This window comes from Catharus ustulatus, chromosome 26 (assembly GCF_009819885.2).
Source record: "Catharus ustulatus isolate bCatUst1 chromosome 26, bCatUst1.pri.v2, whole genome shotgun sequence".
NCBI classification, from domain to species: domain Eukaryota; kingdom Metazoa; phylum Chordata; class Aves; order Passeriformes; family Turdidae; genus Catharus; species Catharus ustulatus.
This window is the reverse complement of record NC_046246.1, coordinates 231421-248065: the sequence shown is the minus strand read 5'-3', so window position 1 is coordinate 248065 and position 16645 is coordinate 231421. Positions and strand designations below refer to the sequence as shown.

The following is a 16645-nucleotide window of genomic DNA, read 5'->3' as shown; positions in this document are numbered from 1 at the left end:
CCTTAAACTGTCCAGGGAGACTGGAGCTTAACAGTGTTCCTCCTACTTACTACTTACAAACATCCAGAGCAAAGACTCTAGAGCTGAAACAGCTGCAGCCTCAATGTGTATGTCTGAGTTTGCGGGGTCCAGTCCCTCTCCCACCCCAGAGCCATTTCTGAACAAAATTAGGAAGAAATTCCTCCCTGTGAGGGTGATGAGGCCCTAGCACAGGTTGCCCAGAGAAGCTGTGGCTGCCCTATCCCTGGAAGTGTCCAAGGCCAGGTTGGACAGGGCTTGGAGCAGCCTAGGGTAGTGGAAGGTGTCCCTGCCCCTGGCAGGGGGTTGAAACAAGATGAGCTTTAAAGTGCCTTTCAATGCAAACCACTCCACAGTTCTACAAAATGCTCAACAAGGCACTAAAAGCTTTCCAGAACAGCACCTGCAGGGCACACATCTTGGTCTGGCAGCCTGGTCCACCCCCACTTCATGCTGGAAGAACTCTTGGGATCTGAATTGGGAATTGTACTCTGGCTGGAGATGGGCAGAAGCCACGTGATTTTGATCAACTCTCCCTTCTGGCCAGTGGGAATATGGATCAAGTTTGCAGCTCAGGCCTGTTTCTGGTTCCTTTGCACCACTATGCAAAGGGGGTCAGGGGGCTGGGGCAGCTGGGGCTCTTCCCCGTCAGCTCGTTGGGAAAAACACAGGGACCACTGGTGTGAACAGTGCTGCTGTGGAAGGCACAGCCCCTCACAGAAGGGAAAGTGGCTGCACTGGCCCAGGACAAAGCCACAAAAGCACTGCAGATCTCTCTTGCACACCTCAGATCTGGCAAGGCAGGGCTATTGCTGCTCAGTCTTGACGTGGTCTCCAATCATCTGGCGGTGATACGTGGCCAGGAAGATGTCATTGTCTTGGGGGCAGTCATGGTGGCAGGAGCACATCCTGATGAACATCATCTTCCTCTGGAAGAAGTCCCCCTCGGGGCAGCGGAACTCCACGTCCATGGTGCTGGTCAGGAATGGGATGCAGCAGCGCCCGTCTGAGCAGCTGCCGCAGAAGCGGGGCCGGTAGGACTGGGTGCTGGTGCATCCCGAAAACTCAAAGTGGAGGCTCTGGCGCTGCTTTGGGGTCCACACACAGTTCTTCCCTCTCTAGGAAGAGAGCAGATTAATTAATGTGGAAAGATGCGCTGAGGCCTGTGCTCTGATCCCATCACTGGGCAATGGGACAAAGAGGCAGTGGAAGCACAGAGCAAACCCTGTGATCTGGGATCATTCCCAAGGCTGTTCCCAGCATTTGGGGTGCCATGTCCCCTCTCCTCCAGCACTGTACCTTGATTTTCTCCATGGAGAAGTCACAGGGCCGGACCATGCAGAGCCGAGTCTCCTTCTCCAGGCGGCACTGGGGGTTGTTGTTGGTCACGCGGGTGGAGATGCCCATCCCACAGCTCCGAGAGCACGTGCTCCACTCTGTGGTCTGCACCAGGCAGTTCTCCTGCAGTTTGTTCAGCTCTGGCTTGTGAGCTAGATCCTCCCTGAAAACTAAGCCATGAGGAAGAGACACAAGGCAAGGCTCACGGCTTTGGACCAAGAGTGGCAAGCTCCATGGCTGCTCCCAACTCAGTTTAACACTTCAGGAACAGCAGCAGAGGTCTGGCCCATCCCATGAGAGTGTTGGCCTCTCAGCAGGAAGGGGATGCAGGTGAGCAGGGGCCATTTCCTACACAGCCCAGCTCCAGCCAGGTCTGCTGGGAAACTTCAGGACACAGGAGCCTTCCCATAGCATCACTGAGGTTTCACTTTGTATTGGGTCTGGTTGAACTGGAGTTCATGATCCCAGAGCAGCCATTCCAGTGCTGTGCTCTGCAGTGGGAGCTGGAAAGGTGTTGATAACATACCAGTGTTTTTGGCTACTGCTGGGCAGGGCTGGCACAGAGCATCAGTGATGTCTTTCCAACATTACACCCCGATCAAGGGGCTGTGAGTGGGCAAGATCCTGGGAGTGGACACAGCCAAGACAGCTGACCCAAATTTACCAAAGGGATATTCCAGACCCTATGATGTCAGCTCAGATATAAACGCTAACAAAAGGAGGAGGAAGGGGAGGGAGGGTGGAATTTGCTATTCACACTTGCCTTCTGGTGCAACTGCTCCATGTGCAGCAGCACTGCTTCCCTGGAAGCAGCTGGACACCACTTGATGATGGGAAGTAAAGAATAAATCTATTTTTTTTCTATTTGCTCGTGCACATGCAAAATTCCACTATTGCTTTAGTAAACTGCCTTATCTCAACCTACAAGTTACTTTCCATTTATTTTCTCCCCCTTGTCCCGCTGGGAAGGGGGGTGATAGAGCAGCTGAGTGTGCTGGACCTGATGTTTAGCTCTTGGTACCTACCCCCAACTGAAGTATAGAACTCACCATGATGACACACAAAGCCACAACCAGCCCCAAACCAGTCGGTGCCCCAAATCTGCCCTCCTTCCCCAGCAAACAGGTCCTTGCCCCATCCCATGTGCCCCGCTGACCTGCCATGGCTGTTCCAAAGCGGTTCTCCTCACTGCCCTCCTCACACACCCACTCCTCACAGCACTTGTTGTGGAACTTCACCCTCCGGGGGTTGGGGCACTCTGGGGATGGCAGGCGCAGGTCGTTGGAGCAGAGCGGGATGCAGCCGATGGCCCCATCCATGCAGATGCACTGAAGCTTGCATGTGGGCTGGAAGCTCTCCCCATTGAGATAGATCTTGCCCAGCAGGTCACACGTTGTGCCCTCATGAGCTTGGGGAGGAAGAGGAGGAGTAAGCAGAAGGCTGAAGCCCTGCCCCTGGGGGCACAGAACTCCTGAGGAGGGACAGAGCCCATCCTCCCCTCCTGTACCATCCCAGTACTGGATATTTCATATTTGCCTCCCTGGACCCAAGGCTGTTCCTGACACTGATTTTTCAGAAGTGTTGGTCCTCCCAAACGTCTCTAGAAAAATTTCTTCTTCACTTGGACGAGCCACAAAGTATGACTTTTTCTTTGGTGCCTGTAAAGAGCCTGCTTCCCTGTCAGAGTCCTTCCCAACCAGCTCGGAGTGGTCAGTGGTGCTGTGCAAGACACAGTCCTGACATGGCGTGTGAGCATGGCTTTGCTCCTCAATACTCCTGGAATACCAAAACACAACATTCTTCTAAGAACAGCTGGTTCCTCCATGCACATGATAGTTACAAAGGAAAACACCACTTTGGGTTGGTGACCTTTCTGGCCCCTCTGTGATGCACAGATCTCTTCCTCCTTCCGGCCCCAGTTTTTTCCAGGTTGCTCCCTTCTGATCTCTGGATCTCTTGTCTCCAGACCTCCTACCAGTCTCTCCCTCCTTCCCAACAGAATTTAAATGGGCAAAAAAAGGAAACTCAACAATATCTGACACAGAGCAGCTACCTTTACTCTGCAGGTGTGACAACACTCCCAAGTTCTTACAACTGCATTAGCCAGGACTTTCCCAGTGGAAGTTTTCCAGCATAAGTCTCTTACTTTATTAAGATCAAGAATGTTTTCAAAAAGAACCAACTGAACCATTTGATATGAAAGATTTGTTTTATGCTCAACCAAAATTCTCATGGGACAGTATCCACAGAGGGAAGCAGTTTGCTCTTGTAATTATTTTGATACTATAAAGATCAAGATGAAATATTTTGATAGAATGGAAAGAGAAAGTTTTGACACAGTCAAATGAGTATTCTAAATAAGTCATGGAAAGTGTCGAGGTTTTAAAAAATATTTTCATTTATTTATTTAATGCATTATTTAATGTATTTTTTTCTGCCAGCCTGAAATTAAATGTTGACATTTCAGAGTTGTTCACAGAATAGAAATCCTGATTTTGGACAGTTTCCAGCAGCTGCTGCTTTCTGCAGTCCTGAACCTTATAAAAAAAAATAAAAATCCATGCAAACTTCCATGGGGAAATTACCAAAAGGACGGATTTTTGGCTGCTTGTGGAGGCTTCCCAGGAAACCTGTTCTGTTTTCACCCCAGTCCTGCTCGCCCAGGGGACACTGTTTCAGACAGAAAGTGTTTGAATCAAACAAGGAGTAAGAATCTCTTTCCATCCCATCCCCATCCCTTGAAGGGACACAAATCCTTCTGGACTGCTCCTATCATGACCTGCATCTCATCTTGCAACTCATTTCAGTATCATTGGGATAAAAATACTCCTGTGTTCCAACTTAGACATTTCTAAATCCTCACTTTTCCATCAAAGTGGAAGCCATCCATCCACCCTCCCTCCACACCATTCATACTTACTTTTAAACACTCTCCCTGTTTTGCAGCCTGAGTGCTCTCCCATCCCACTAAGTGGATCATGCTGTTCCCTCCCCTCCCAAGAAAATAGCAGCTCCAGGGGTTGACTGTGTTTTCCAAACTCAATCACTCTGTTGTGCCCTTCATGACCTCCATGACCTCCCTTTCCCACTGACCTGATCCAATTAAGTCTACAAAAAGACAACGCCTGTGGAGTGATCCAGCTCTTTATTCCCCAGCTCTGCCTGGCACCACCTGCCTCCAAACACCAAGTCCAGCCAAGGAGATTTTTGCCCTTTTCCTCAGGAGGTATGGCACTGCTGAAAGAGCTGCTCCATAAAACTCTACCAGCTAGCTCCCTGCACTCCCTACCACCTGTAGGACCCATACAGGATCCTCTCTACCTTTCTGATACTCTGAGGTCTCTGCAGGAAGGAAAGAATTCCTCTGAAATATGTGGAGTGTGGTAATATTACACAAATACAAAATAAGTTTCCCTTTCATGGTTCCCTTCCCATGTCTCCCAATACAGCCTACAGACTGTCTCAACAGACACTTTTCCCATGACACCTGAGCACCTCAGCTCCTTCCTGCTTCCAGTACATCTGCTTATTTGGATAAATTTAAGTCAGAACATTGATCTTTCATTTCCTCTGATTCACTTCTCCAGCTTCCTTTACTGCCTCCAAAATCCCTCATCTTCAAACAGATCCATGTGGACATCATAAAAACATCACCCAAAAAGATGTTACAGCCCAAACTCTCAGCCCATTTTAGAGATATATCCTGTGTTCTCTGGGGTTTTTTTGCTGTGAAAAGCTTAATTTCTCATTTAAAAGCGTGAAGGACAGTTGTGTCTGCAAGTCTGATTTCCTCCACAGCAGGGTCTGGGACTTTCGCTCCAAAATGTTTGGATCAAACCTGGATGTCGTAGTGAATACAAAGCACCTTAATTAGAAGGATTTAAAGCCCTCATGGAGAGACTTTGAAATGGAGACTCCTACATTCCTGAGGAAATTGTTCCTGTGATTTTCCTACCCTTCCTCCACAAACAGACACCTCATTCCCATTTGGAATGAGGCAGCATGCAGCTCACACCTGCTGGATGTCATCACACCTGTGTTTGCCTTATTAAGCTTCAATCCTCAGCTCTCAGGAGTCTCAATGTCTGCAGAAAGTACCAGGAGCCCACATGGTTTCCAAAAATCCCCAAAACTGGGGAATGAAAATGAAACAACTTGTAAAAATTTACTGAAGGAGCAAACACTAACAAGTTAGATTCATTTAGACAAGGGCCTGGAGTGACAGAGGGCAGGGATAAATGGGATATTGAGAAGAAATTCTTCCCTGTGAGGCTGGTGAGGCCCTGGCACAGGTTGCCCAGAGAAGCTGTGGTTGCTCCATTCCTGGAAGTGTCCAAGAGCAGCCTGGATGAGGCTTGGAGCAACCTGGGATAGTGGAAGGTGTCCCTGCTCAAGGCAAGGGGGTGGCTCAAGAAGAGCTTTAAGATCCTTTCCAAGCTAAGCAACTCCATGATACTTTGATTCTATCTCAGGTTGGTACTGGATCATTTCCAGAGACGTCCAGTGCTAAGTACTCACACCAAACTGTAAGCTCTCAGGTCTTCCCAACTATTTTGAAAAGCTTGAATTTAAGAAAAAATGGTCAGCTCCTGTCAGAGATGGGGCAGACAAGTCTTGCTTTTAAACAAAGACGAGGAGGTAGAGGAAATACTTTATTTTCCTCTAGACCAAAATAATTTTTGGTTGCTCAGAAGGAGCTACTAAATAAAAATTTAAAAAACAATAAAATTTAAAAATATTTTTCTTTTCTAACTGACAAGAGGTGTCAGGAGAGAAAGCAGTTTCGGCACTTGCATTACCTGCCTCAGGAATTCTCATGTTCCACACAGATACAATGTGGTGAAGGAGCTGTTCAGCGATCCCACCCATATGCTATGGCAAGAAATACACTTTGCCTCTTGCACAGGAGCAGCCAAGTGCAGAACACCCATCCCTGGCACAAGGCAGAGAGATTTTGGGTGGCATATTCCAGGGAAAAGTACTTTCAGTAAGAGCTCAGATTGCTGATATTTACCCAAAGGGTAGAGGATGTCCCCTGAGGATGTCACAGAACATGGGAGAGTCCCACAGCCCCCCGACGCCTGGCTGGAGCTGTGGGAAGCCAGATGTGCATGTGCCAGGGGATCTGCTGCTCCCAGGACTGGCACTCATCTCCCAGCATGACACTGGATGAAGCTTCATGGAAATTCTGATGGGTGTTCTGGGAAGTACCACGGAAAAAACACACAAGGATGGAACCTGCAGCTCTCACCTAAGCAGATCCCGCTGCCTTGGTGGATTTTGGAGAAGTCGCAGTAGAGGCCCTTGTGATGGTCACAAGGCCTGTGCAAGGAGCAGAGCTCGCCCAGCTGCTGGGCGCACACCTTGCAGCAGCCACAAACATCCCACACATGGCTGGTACCTGCAGGGCACTGCCGGGTCTGGGGGGGACACTGGCATGGGAGCATGCAGGCCTTCGGTTCTACCTGGAAGACAAAAAGCCATGGAGAGAATGAGTCTTCCACAAGGCAGCTGGGCAGGGAGAGGAAAAACATGGCTCTGCTGCAAGCATAAACACCCCAGAGAGAGGGGGGACAGCCCTGCTGCAGAGGAGTATGTGCAGCTCCCAAAGATTCAAAGGACTCATGCTTTCTTCATTCCTATTTCATCTAGAGCTTAAGGGGAAAAAAGAAAAAAGGTGCCTCTGGGAAGCAGAGCCAAAACAAACAGGACAAGTGGTAGCTCAGAGTCCCCCGTGCAGCTCACCCTCCATGAAAGCAATAAAGTAGTAATCATTAACAGCAAGAAATTCCAGCTTTTACACAGGACAAACATCAAAGCCTCTGCACCAATGTCAGACCCAGTGGCAACTGGAAAAGCGAAGTGCAGAGCAAGAGGACTTGCCCAAAACCAAGCAGTGGGACTGTGGGGATGCTGAAAACCAACCCAGAAGCTCACAAGTTTAATTTTGTCCCCTGCATCTCACACCTTCTTCCTTATTTCATGTGCCCTCTCCTTTCCATTTTTCAAGGAACACAGCATAACCAACCTTCCTTGGGACCTTATGAGTGCACAGATGTCCCCCTTTGGCAGCATTTCACTGGACAGCCCTTGAAACTCATCTTTGGCTTCGTGACACTTCAGACATTAAACAGAGACCAGGCTACAACTGAAGTGGGTTTACCTGTTCTGGAAAACCCAGATGTGTCCAGCATCCCAGTCACTGAGTGTGTGCATCCCTGTCCTGCATCAGCTGAGCAGGAGCACCAGCTCAGCTGTGGCTGTGCCCAGATTTGAGCCAGATGTAATGCCCTGACTGTGAACAACGCAGAATGTGTACAGTAATTTCACGATTATAAGTCACACCATTTTGACTAAAATTTTGCTCCCACCCCAGAAATGTGGCTTACACTCAGAGGCGGCTAATATGTGAAAGATTTTCTGAAATTTCCAACCCAGGAAGTGCAGCCGAGGTGCCAAACCGAGCACCTGCCAGTAAAACCCGGGACTGCACGATTGTTACAAATTGGTTACTCTGTTGCGCGGTGGGTGGAGGTGGGCTCTGTGCCAGTAGCGTGGGGTGGGGAGGCGGGGGGTCCCTCCTTCAGGAAACGTAGCCCGGGGCAGAGGCGGGGGGCTCTGTGCTGCCATCCCCATGGCTCGGTGGGGGAGGCGGGGGCTCCCTCCTGCTGGCCCCGCGGCCCGGGGCAGAGGTGGAGGGCACCTGCCCCCGCCTGCCGCTGCCGCACAGGAGCAGGCAGGCTCCATCTCCGCCTGCTGCCACTGCCGCAGGAGCAGGGGGGCTCCTTCCCCTGCTGCCACCGCCGTGGGTGCCAGCGGGCTCCATCCCCTCCTGCCGCTGCGGGTGCTGGCGGGCTCTGTCCCTGCCTGCCACCGTGGGGCAGTGCCGGGCCAGGGCAAGCGAGCCTGGTGGCAGCAGCAGCCAGCCCCGAGCAGCCCTGCCGAGCAGCCCCACCGAACTGGGCCACCTGGCCCCATCAGCAGCCCCGAGCAGGCCGAGCCCGCACGGCCTGAGCCAAGCCAGTAAACGCCGCGATCCGGCAATTCTGTTATTATTTGGCAACTTTGTTGCATGCGGGTCCTCGCTGCAAACGACAGAGCGGCTTATAATTGGGTGCGGCTTATGTATGGACAAAGAACGAAATGTTGCCAACACCCGGACATGCGGCTTATAGTCAGTGCGGCTTGTAATCATGAAATTACTGTAGTCTTTAGAGATCCTCTGAAACCTCCTGAGAAACATCAGTGCCACCTCCAGCCTGGTTTTCTGTTCAGATCCTGCCCATCCAAATTCCCCCTTGCCCCACTCCATGCACCACTCTACTATTCTGGACATGGCTGAGCTCTCACCCAGGGCTGACACAACCCTGGCACATGGATGATGCCACCAAAACACCCTGAGATTCTGCACTGCTATGAGCAGCGTGGAGAGAGGCAGATCTCTCTATCATATCAGAGACCCCTCACAGCTCTGCTATCACCCCAGAAGAGCAGCAGCTGAGCTGGTAAAAGCTTTGAGGGCAACAGGGAGGGGGACACACACCTGCAACAGGTAAAAAAAATACAGTAATTTCACGACTATAAGGCGCACCTTTTTGACTAAAATTTTTCCCTGAACCCGGAAGTGCGCCTTATAGTCCGGTGCGCCTTATCTGAGGGACAAAGTTGCGAAATTTGCCAAACCGGAAGTGCAAGCCGCAATGGGGGGGCGGTGCTGCAGGAGCACCGTGTCGCAAGCGGGGGCGGGAGCGGGCGGCCACAGCCGGCAGGAGCCAAGAGGGGAGGGAGGCAGCCAACGCCAGTCCTGGCCTGGGCGGAACAAGGAGCTGGGTGGCGTCACCATGGGCGCTGGGGGAACGAGAAGCCGGGCGGCGCCGGCCCTGGCCCGGGCGCGGAGGGAACAAGAAGTGCGAGCCCGCAACAGCCCTGAGCAGAGCCCGCCCGGCGGCGGCATCGGAGCAGCGGCAGTGAAGCCCCTGCGGCCGCCAAAAGGCGACGCCGGCCGAGCCGCTGCGGCCGCCATAAAGCGGCGGCGGCGAAGCCCCAGCGGCCGGTGGATCGCGGCATCGGGGAAGCCCCCGCGGTCGCCAAATCGCGGCGCCTCCGGAGCCCCCGCGGTCGCCAAATCGCGGCGCCGCCGGAGCCCCCGCGGCCGCCGAGAAGCGGCGGCGGCCGAGCCCCCGCGGCCGCCGAGAAGCGGCGGTGGGGAAGCCCCTTGCGGCCGCTGAATCGCGGCGCCGCCGGAGCCCCCGCGGCCGCCGAGAAGCGGCGACGGCTGAGCCCCCGTGGCCGCCGAATCGTGGTGCCGGCGGAGCCCCCGCGGCCGCCGAGAAGCGGCGCCGCCGGAGCCCCCGCGGCCGCCGAGAAGACAGACGCCATGGCGCCCACGCCACCGTGCCCCGAGAGGATGGGCGCTGGGGCGGCTGTGATGCCTTGCTGAATGGGGACAGGCGCCGGGGTGGTCGCACAGCTGTGCTGAACGGGGACAGGCACCGAGACAGCTGCGCCGCCTTGCCGAGCAGGGACAGGCGGCCGGGCGGCTGCACCGCCGTGCTGAGCAGGGGACAGGCGCTGGGGCGCCGCACTGCCGTGCCCGGAGAGGACAGACGCCATGGCGCCCACACCACCGTGCCCCGAGAGGACGGGCTCCAGGGAGGCTGTGCCGCCGAGCCGAGCGGGGACGGGCACTGGGGCGGCTGTGATGCCTTGCTGAACGGGGACAGGCGCCGGGGTGGTCGCGCAGCTGTGCCGAACGGGGACAGGCACCGAGACGGCTGCGCCGCCTTGCCGAGCAGGGACAGGCGGCCGGGCAGCTGCACCGCCGTGCTGAGCTGGGGACAGGCGCTGGGGCGGCCGCACTGCCGTGCCCGGAGAGGACAGATGCCATGGCGCCCACACCACCGTGCCCCGAGAGGACGGGCTCCAGGGAGGCTGTGCCGCCGAGCCGAGTGGGGACGGGCACTGGGGCGGCTGTGATGCCTTGCTGAACGGGGACAGGCGCCGGGGTGGTCGCGCAGCTGTGCCGAACGGGGACAGGCACCGAGACAGCTGCGCCGCCTTGCCGAGCAGGCATAGGCGGCCGGGCGGCTGCACCGCCGTGCTGAGCAGGGGACAGGCGCTGGGGCGGCCGCACTGCCGTGCCCGGAGAGGACAGACGCCATGGCGCCCACGCCACCGTGCCCCGAGAGGACGGGCGCTGGGGCGGCTGCACCACCGAGCCAAGCGGGGACGGGCGCTGGGGCGGTTGCACCGCCGAGCCGAGCGGGGAAGGGCGAAAGGGTGGACGCGCCGCCTTGCCAAGTGGGGACAGGCGCTGGGGCGGCCGCACTGCCGTGCCCGGAGAGGACAGACGCCATGGTGCCCACGCCACCGTGCCCCGAGAGGACGGGCGCCAGGGAGGCTGTGCCGCCGAGCCAAGCGGGGACGGGTGCTGGGGCGGCTGCGCTGCCTTGCCGAGCGGGGACAGGCGCGGGGGTGGCTCCGCGGAGCCTCGAGGGGGAACAGCACGGCAGGAGCGTCAAGCCGAGCGAAGGAACGGCACGGCAGGAGCACCGAGCCGAGCGAGGGAACGGCACAGTGGCTCCGCAGAGCCGCGAGGGGAAACAGCATCGCGGCAGCACGGAGCCGTGAGGAAGAGGCGGCCCCGCTGCTGCGCCAAGCCACGCCTGCCGGCACCAGGGGCAGGCGGGAGTGCCAGGGCCCACTGCACGAGGAGGGCGCCTGGGGCTGCCTTTGAAAGCCTACACTCTGTGAAAAATGTTTCTAAATTGTGCTCCTTCCAGTAAACTCCACGATCTCGGGTTTCCGTTACTAATTCGTTACTTTGTTGCGCATGGTTCGTATCTTTGCGGCAAAAAAAAAGTGCGCCTTATAGTCCGGTGCGCCTTATCTGATCTACAAAGTTGCAAATTTTGCCGACTCCCGGGGGGTGCGCCTTATAGTCCGGTGCGCCTTATGGTCGTGAAATTACTGTATGTCATGTTATGGCTCTGTTTGCACTTGTCAGATCTCATCCAGTCCTCACTTGTGAAATAGCTTCCTTGGATTTAGTGTCTGTCACCAATCACAGCAGGAAAACCTTTCCAGCTGTTTTGACTGTTGCTCTGACTTTAGCTCACGTGCGGTCAGAAGGTGCCGACTTCTTTGTACAGCTGTGTCACCAACACAGTGCTTGTGGGACTGAGATTGGGTTAAATATTCCCTAGAAGTCATGGAATATCCCAAGTTGGGAGGGATCCACAAGGATCATGGAGTCCAGCCCCTGTCCCTGCCGAGACACCCCAACAATCCCACCCTGTGTTTGAGATCTTTGTCCAAACACTCCTGTAGCTCTGGCAGCCTCGGGGCTGTCCCCATTACCTGGGGAGCCTGGGCAGTGCCCAGCACCCTCTGGGGGAAGAACCTTTTCCTGATACCCATCTAAACTACTCCTGAAACAGCTCCAGCCATTTCCTCAGGTGGTCCCAAGGGGTGAGTCCTTCCAGAGCCTCCCTGCTCGGCAGCAATCACCATAATTCTCCTGGATAACTCCTAGCATAAAGTACAGTAATTTCACGAATACAAGCCGCACCGTTTTGACCAAAATTTTGCTCCTACACCGGAAATGCGGCTAATACTCAGGAGCGGCCAATATGTGAATAATTTTCTGACATTTTCAACCTTGGGAGTGCAAACCGAGTCAGTGCAAACTGCAAAGTCGAGCTCCTACCAGTAAAACCCTGCATTTACGCGGTTGTTACAAATTGGTTACTCTGTTGTGCTGCGGGTGGCGCTGCTCTGTGCAGGCAGCACAGGGGGTGGGGAAGGCGGGGCAGCTCCCTCCTGCTGGCCCCACGGCCCAGGGGGAAGGCGGGCAGCTCTCTCCTGCTGGCCCCACAGCTCAGGGGAAGGCGGGGGCTCTCTCCTGCTGGCCCCGCGGCTCGGGGGACTCCCGTCCCCGCATGCCGCCACCACAGGAGCAGGCAGGCTACATCCCCGCCTCCCACCGCCGCCGCGGGTGCCGGCGGGCTCTGTGCCCCTCCTGCCACCGCGGGGCAACGCCAGGCCGGGGCGAGCGATCCCAGAGGCAGCGGCGGCCGGCCCCGAGCAGCCCCGCCGAGCGGCCCCGCCGAGCTGGGCCACCCAGCCCTGTCGGCAGCCCCGAGCCCTCATGGCCCAAGCCGAGCCAGTAAACCCCCCGCCATGCCACGGTTCTGTTACTATTTGGCAACTTTGTTGCACGCGGGTCCTCGCTGCGAACAACAGAGCAGCTTATACTCAGGTGCGGCTTATTTATGGACAAAGAACAAAATGTTTGCCAACACCCGGCGATGCGGCTTATACTCAGTGCGGCTTGTATTCATGAAATTACTGTATTTTAGAAACAAGCCTCTCCAGCTTGCAGCCCAGCTGTTCCCAGTTGACTGTCCTGGAGCCACTCACCAGAACCTGGCACACCCCAGGAATTCCTGTGCATTAAAAGATCTAAAAATACAGAAATTTTCCCTACTTTTTTCCATGTAGGCAGCTGCTGGAGCTGTCAAGGAACGTATTATTCAGTCTCAGATGAGTTGGAGGGGGTATATGAGATCACACAAGAGACAAAGTATTCCTAACATGGGATCTATATTAAGAAGTAATCCATGTACTTAAGAAAAATAATGGTAACAAGCATTTTCTAATGCAGGGTCAGCCACAGCCCATAGAAAGAAACACTCCCAAAATAGCTCTCCTGCTGAAATTCAAATCAAAACAAGCTCTTCTGGGATGAGAGAATGCAACAGCTTTAAACCCAACTTAGTTGTCTCATCCCTGGAAGTGTCCAAGACCAGGTTAGACAGGGCTTGGAGCAACCTGGTCTAGTGAAGGGTGTCTCTGCCCATGACAGGGGGATGGAATGGATGGTCTTCAAGATCCCTTCCAACCCAAACCATTCCATGATTCTACAATTTTATGTGTTTTCTTTCCCACCCTCTTTAACCATTGTTGGCACTAGTTATTTCCTTAATAAGTCACCCGCATAAACCAGCCCACCTGGTTTTATCTTCTGTTCACAGCAGCTTCACTTCCTCATTGTATCACAGCTGCTTTTCAGCAGGAGAACATCTGGATCCAGATCCCTGTTGTATCAGAGACCAGCTGAATGACCCTTCATCCCCCTATGCTGTACCTCAGCTCCCCCAGCCATCAGCTCAAAAGCCCAAATTCATTATGATTTTTAGGATCTTTCTACATACTCCCAGATGCTCCCACCAGTCAGCTCAGATGTGTCTCCCTCCATTGCCCAGGAGGTGTTGGGGCTTCTGTTTGCTGGTTTTATTGCTGAGCAAAGTCAGCCTGAGCTATTTATAATTCCTTCTGCTCTCCTAGACCTGGCAGAGGAGGGAATGAGCTGGAATGGGGTTTGGCTCACACATACCCAACACCCAGAGCACTGAAAAACTGCCTGGCCAGGGAGGCTTTAATGTTGGGAATAGCTGGGGGAAAGGCAATGTTGAACTGATTTCCTTGAGCCCTCCATTACTGAATTTTCTTTTAGAGAGGCTGAAGAGTGGATTATATTGGTTTTGCATGGAGCACCCTTCACCCTGCATTCTTTCTAAGAGCTGCTTCTGGTTCTTCCGCCGAAAGAACTGCCCTAAAACTACCCAAAGAAACTGTTCCCAAGAACTGCCAGGATTGGAATTCAAGACTTTGTTGCAGACCCAAAAGTAACACAAAGCCCTACACTTTTACATAACCTGCCCCTGACCTGGGTCCAGAGGGATTCAACTCAGAGAATATTTCATTTTCTTCCCTCTGCAGAAAGGGTCGCCCCAAAACTCACTGGGCATGGTCCTGACTTCAAGTTCCACTACAACCTTGACCTTCTGTTGAGGGTTGCAGGTTTTCTGTTTTCTGTTGAGGTTTTCCTGGAAGTCTGAGGGCAGCAGAACAGAACCAGTGTCAGAGACCAAGGCCATGGATTTAAGAAGGTTCTAAAGCCTGGAATGTTGGCTCTCCCTGCTCCTAGCTTTGCTGACAGCTCTTGAATCCATTACCAACACTGCATGTGAAGCTGTGGGATTCCCAGGACCCATGAGTGATGGCCAAGCCACTCCAGAAGTGCCAACACTCAGACCAGAGGATTCCCCAGCTCTGCTCCGTTGTGTTCTCCACTTCTGACTCCCCAGTACCATCTGCTCAGCTGACAAGCCAGAACAAGCTCCCTCCCAACTGCCAGCAACAAACCCAGTTACCTGCAGATAAGAAAAACTGAGAATGTTCTTCCTCCTTCATATTTACATAAAACCTCTTCCCCTGCACCCTCAGGAGGGCATGAATGCTGTAACATGAGCTCCTACCACTGCAGCAGATTTGTGGCACTGTCTGGATTTCTCATACTTGACCACTGTCCACAAGTGCCCTGGGAACCAGCTAAGGGAACCGAATCAAAGAGGATGTTTTAAACTGTGTTTGGGCTCATGACTGCACTCAGAGGACAGGAAAAGGAGTTTTGAGCTGAGCTGGGTGTTTGCAAAGAGCTTTGGGAGCCAGGGGTTAATGCTGCAAGGTAGAGGTGATATAATAAACACCCAGCTGGTTCTTTTAGTGCTCCAAGACTAAGCAGCCAAAACATAGCTATTCATCCTTCAAACTCTGAATGACCGTGGAAAAGCCCTGTTCCCTCTCCATCTCAGGCTCTCAAGATGCTGCAGCACATTATAGAACAGCTCCTTTGGGAGAGACAAGAGCCAGTGACCCCCTTCACAGACAGAGCACTGGGATACTGAGACCTGCCCAGGATGAGGCTAAACATAACTGTCAGTAATCCTGAAGCTACTCCCACCTCTGAACAACACAGGAGGCAGATTCAGAAATAACAGCTCTCCATTTCCTGCCTCAATCCACAAAGCATCACAGAATCATTAAGGTCAGAAAAGACATCTAAAGTCACTGAATCAAACCTAATGCTCAAAGAAAGTGAAAAGTCACATTTCTGAGGCACTTGGCAGGTTTAGGGAAAATCACCCGTCGCAGAGTGGTAACCAAGGGTCACAGTGGTGGGATTGCTTGTTATTGTTTATATGAGCCACATGGTGCTGCCAAAGCTGAGCCAGAGCAAGAATCAAGATGCTCACCCCAAATGGCTGCAGTTTTCCTTAGATTGCAGCCCAGTTCACGTTCTTGGCAGGAAAGGGGCTGGCACACAGTAAGTATTGCCAGGAGCAATCCAACACACCTCACCAACCAGGAGCTGATTGCCACTCCCACCAGAACAAGCCCTGAAAGGGGCTCTGTGAACCTAATTTCACTGAGCCAAAAAGCACTTACAGCAATTTAATTATGGCAGTAACATTCCTGATGCTGCAGGCACAAGAACGGCACACAAATGTCCTAAGAGGAATCAGGCGCTCTCTCAAGAACTTGTGTTGACAGGGAAACAGGCACAAATCCTGCCCTGGAGAGGCTGCAGTCTAATTTTCCCCTTGGGATCACTGTTTTTGGGAGCACATGGGAGGATTCAGTGACAGCTGGGGAAGGATGGTGATGGTAAGGAATTGGGATACGAGATTCTTATCCTTTACAATGACACAAACTCACTGACTTCCCTTCCCTCCGCTCTCTTCTCCCGCTTCTAGACCAGGGTCGATTTCTGGCTTCCAGGAGTGGGAGGAAACAAAATCCATTCCCATGTGCCAAGAGCTCCGAGAGCCGTGGATGACACACCTGATATGGGGCAGCCCCCAGCGTGGTTTAGTTACCCAGCAGGTTTGCATCACTCTGCTCCCAGCCCAGCTTCCCTCGGAAACCCGGGAGAAAGAGTCTCTCAGCCCAAAGCCCTCGCATGCATCAAAGCAATAAGCTGCAGTGCCCAGGCAGAGCTGCTGCAGGGCCGTACGTACCCAGCCAGGGACGAGGAGGAAGAAGAACAGGGTCCGGGTCACTGTCCCCAAGCTGCCAGGCATCCCAACTAATGGGAAGGGCAGGGATCCACGCTGCTGCCTACTCCCTCTCACCCCTTCCAAGTTTCCTGTCTCTCTGGAGCAAATTGTACATCAGCTTCTCTTTAAATATCCTCTGCAAGAGGTGGGCCCCGCGCTGAGTGACAGGCTGGAACCGAGCCCAAAAGAGTGCAACATAAAATGGCCAAGTTCCAGGAACACGAGTGGATTCCTGTGGCTCTGGCAGTTTCGGGGCTGCCACCACTGCCTGCAGTGTAGTTGCTTTCCAGGTAGGTAAATCCAACCCCAGCAAAAGCAGCATTATTATTTTTTTATTTTTCCTCCTTCCATCTCCAAATATGAAGCCTGGCACAGCCTTCCTGACA

At 53.6% G+C, this 16645-nt stretch overlaps 1 protein-coding gene across 1 annotated transcript; it reads right to left on the bottom strand.

The window, feature by feature from the left end:
* Positions 1-614: 614 nt before the first annotated feature.
* On the bottom strand, positions 615-16345 carry LOC117007475 (CCN family member 2-like). Its single transcript, XM_033080685.1, has 5 exons — positions 16221-16345; positions 6608-6821; positions 2513-2764; positions 1318-1526; positions 615-1136 (listed from the first exon to the last, which is right to left on the bottom strand). Exons 1-5 carry the CDS (start codon positions 16281-16283, stop codon positions 825-827), a joined length of 1050 nt encoding a protein of 349 aa, XP_032936576.1. The 5' UTR covers positions 16284-16345; the 3' UTR covers positions 615-824.
* Between the last annotated feature and the right edge of the window lie 300 nt (positions 16346-16645).

What these genes read in the sequence shown, in the direction of transcription:
- LOC117007475 (XM_033080685.1), bottom strand. Translation starts at nt 16,283, where the DNA reads ATGCCTGGCAGCTTGGGGACAGTGACCCGGACCCTGTTCTTCTTCCTC. An exon ending in TCCTCCTCGTCCCTGGCTGG is followed by an intron (nt 6,822 to 16,220) that starts GTACGTACGGCC and finishes TTTGTCTTCCAG; the next exon opens with GTAGAACCGAAGGCCTGCAT. An exon ending in TCTCCATGGAGAAAATCAAG is followed by an intron (nt 1,137 to 1,317) that starts GTACAGTGCTGG and finishes CTCTCTTCCTAG; the next exon opens with AGAGGGAAGAACTGTGTGTG.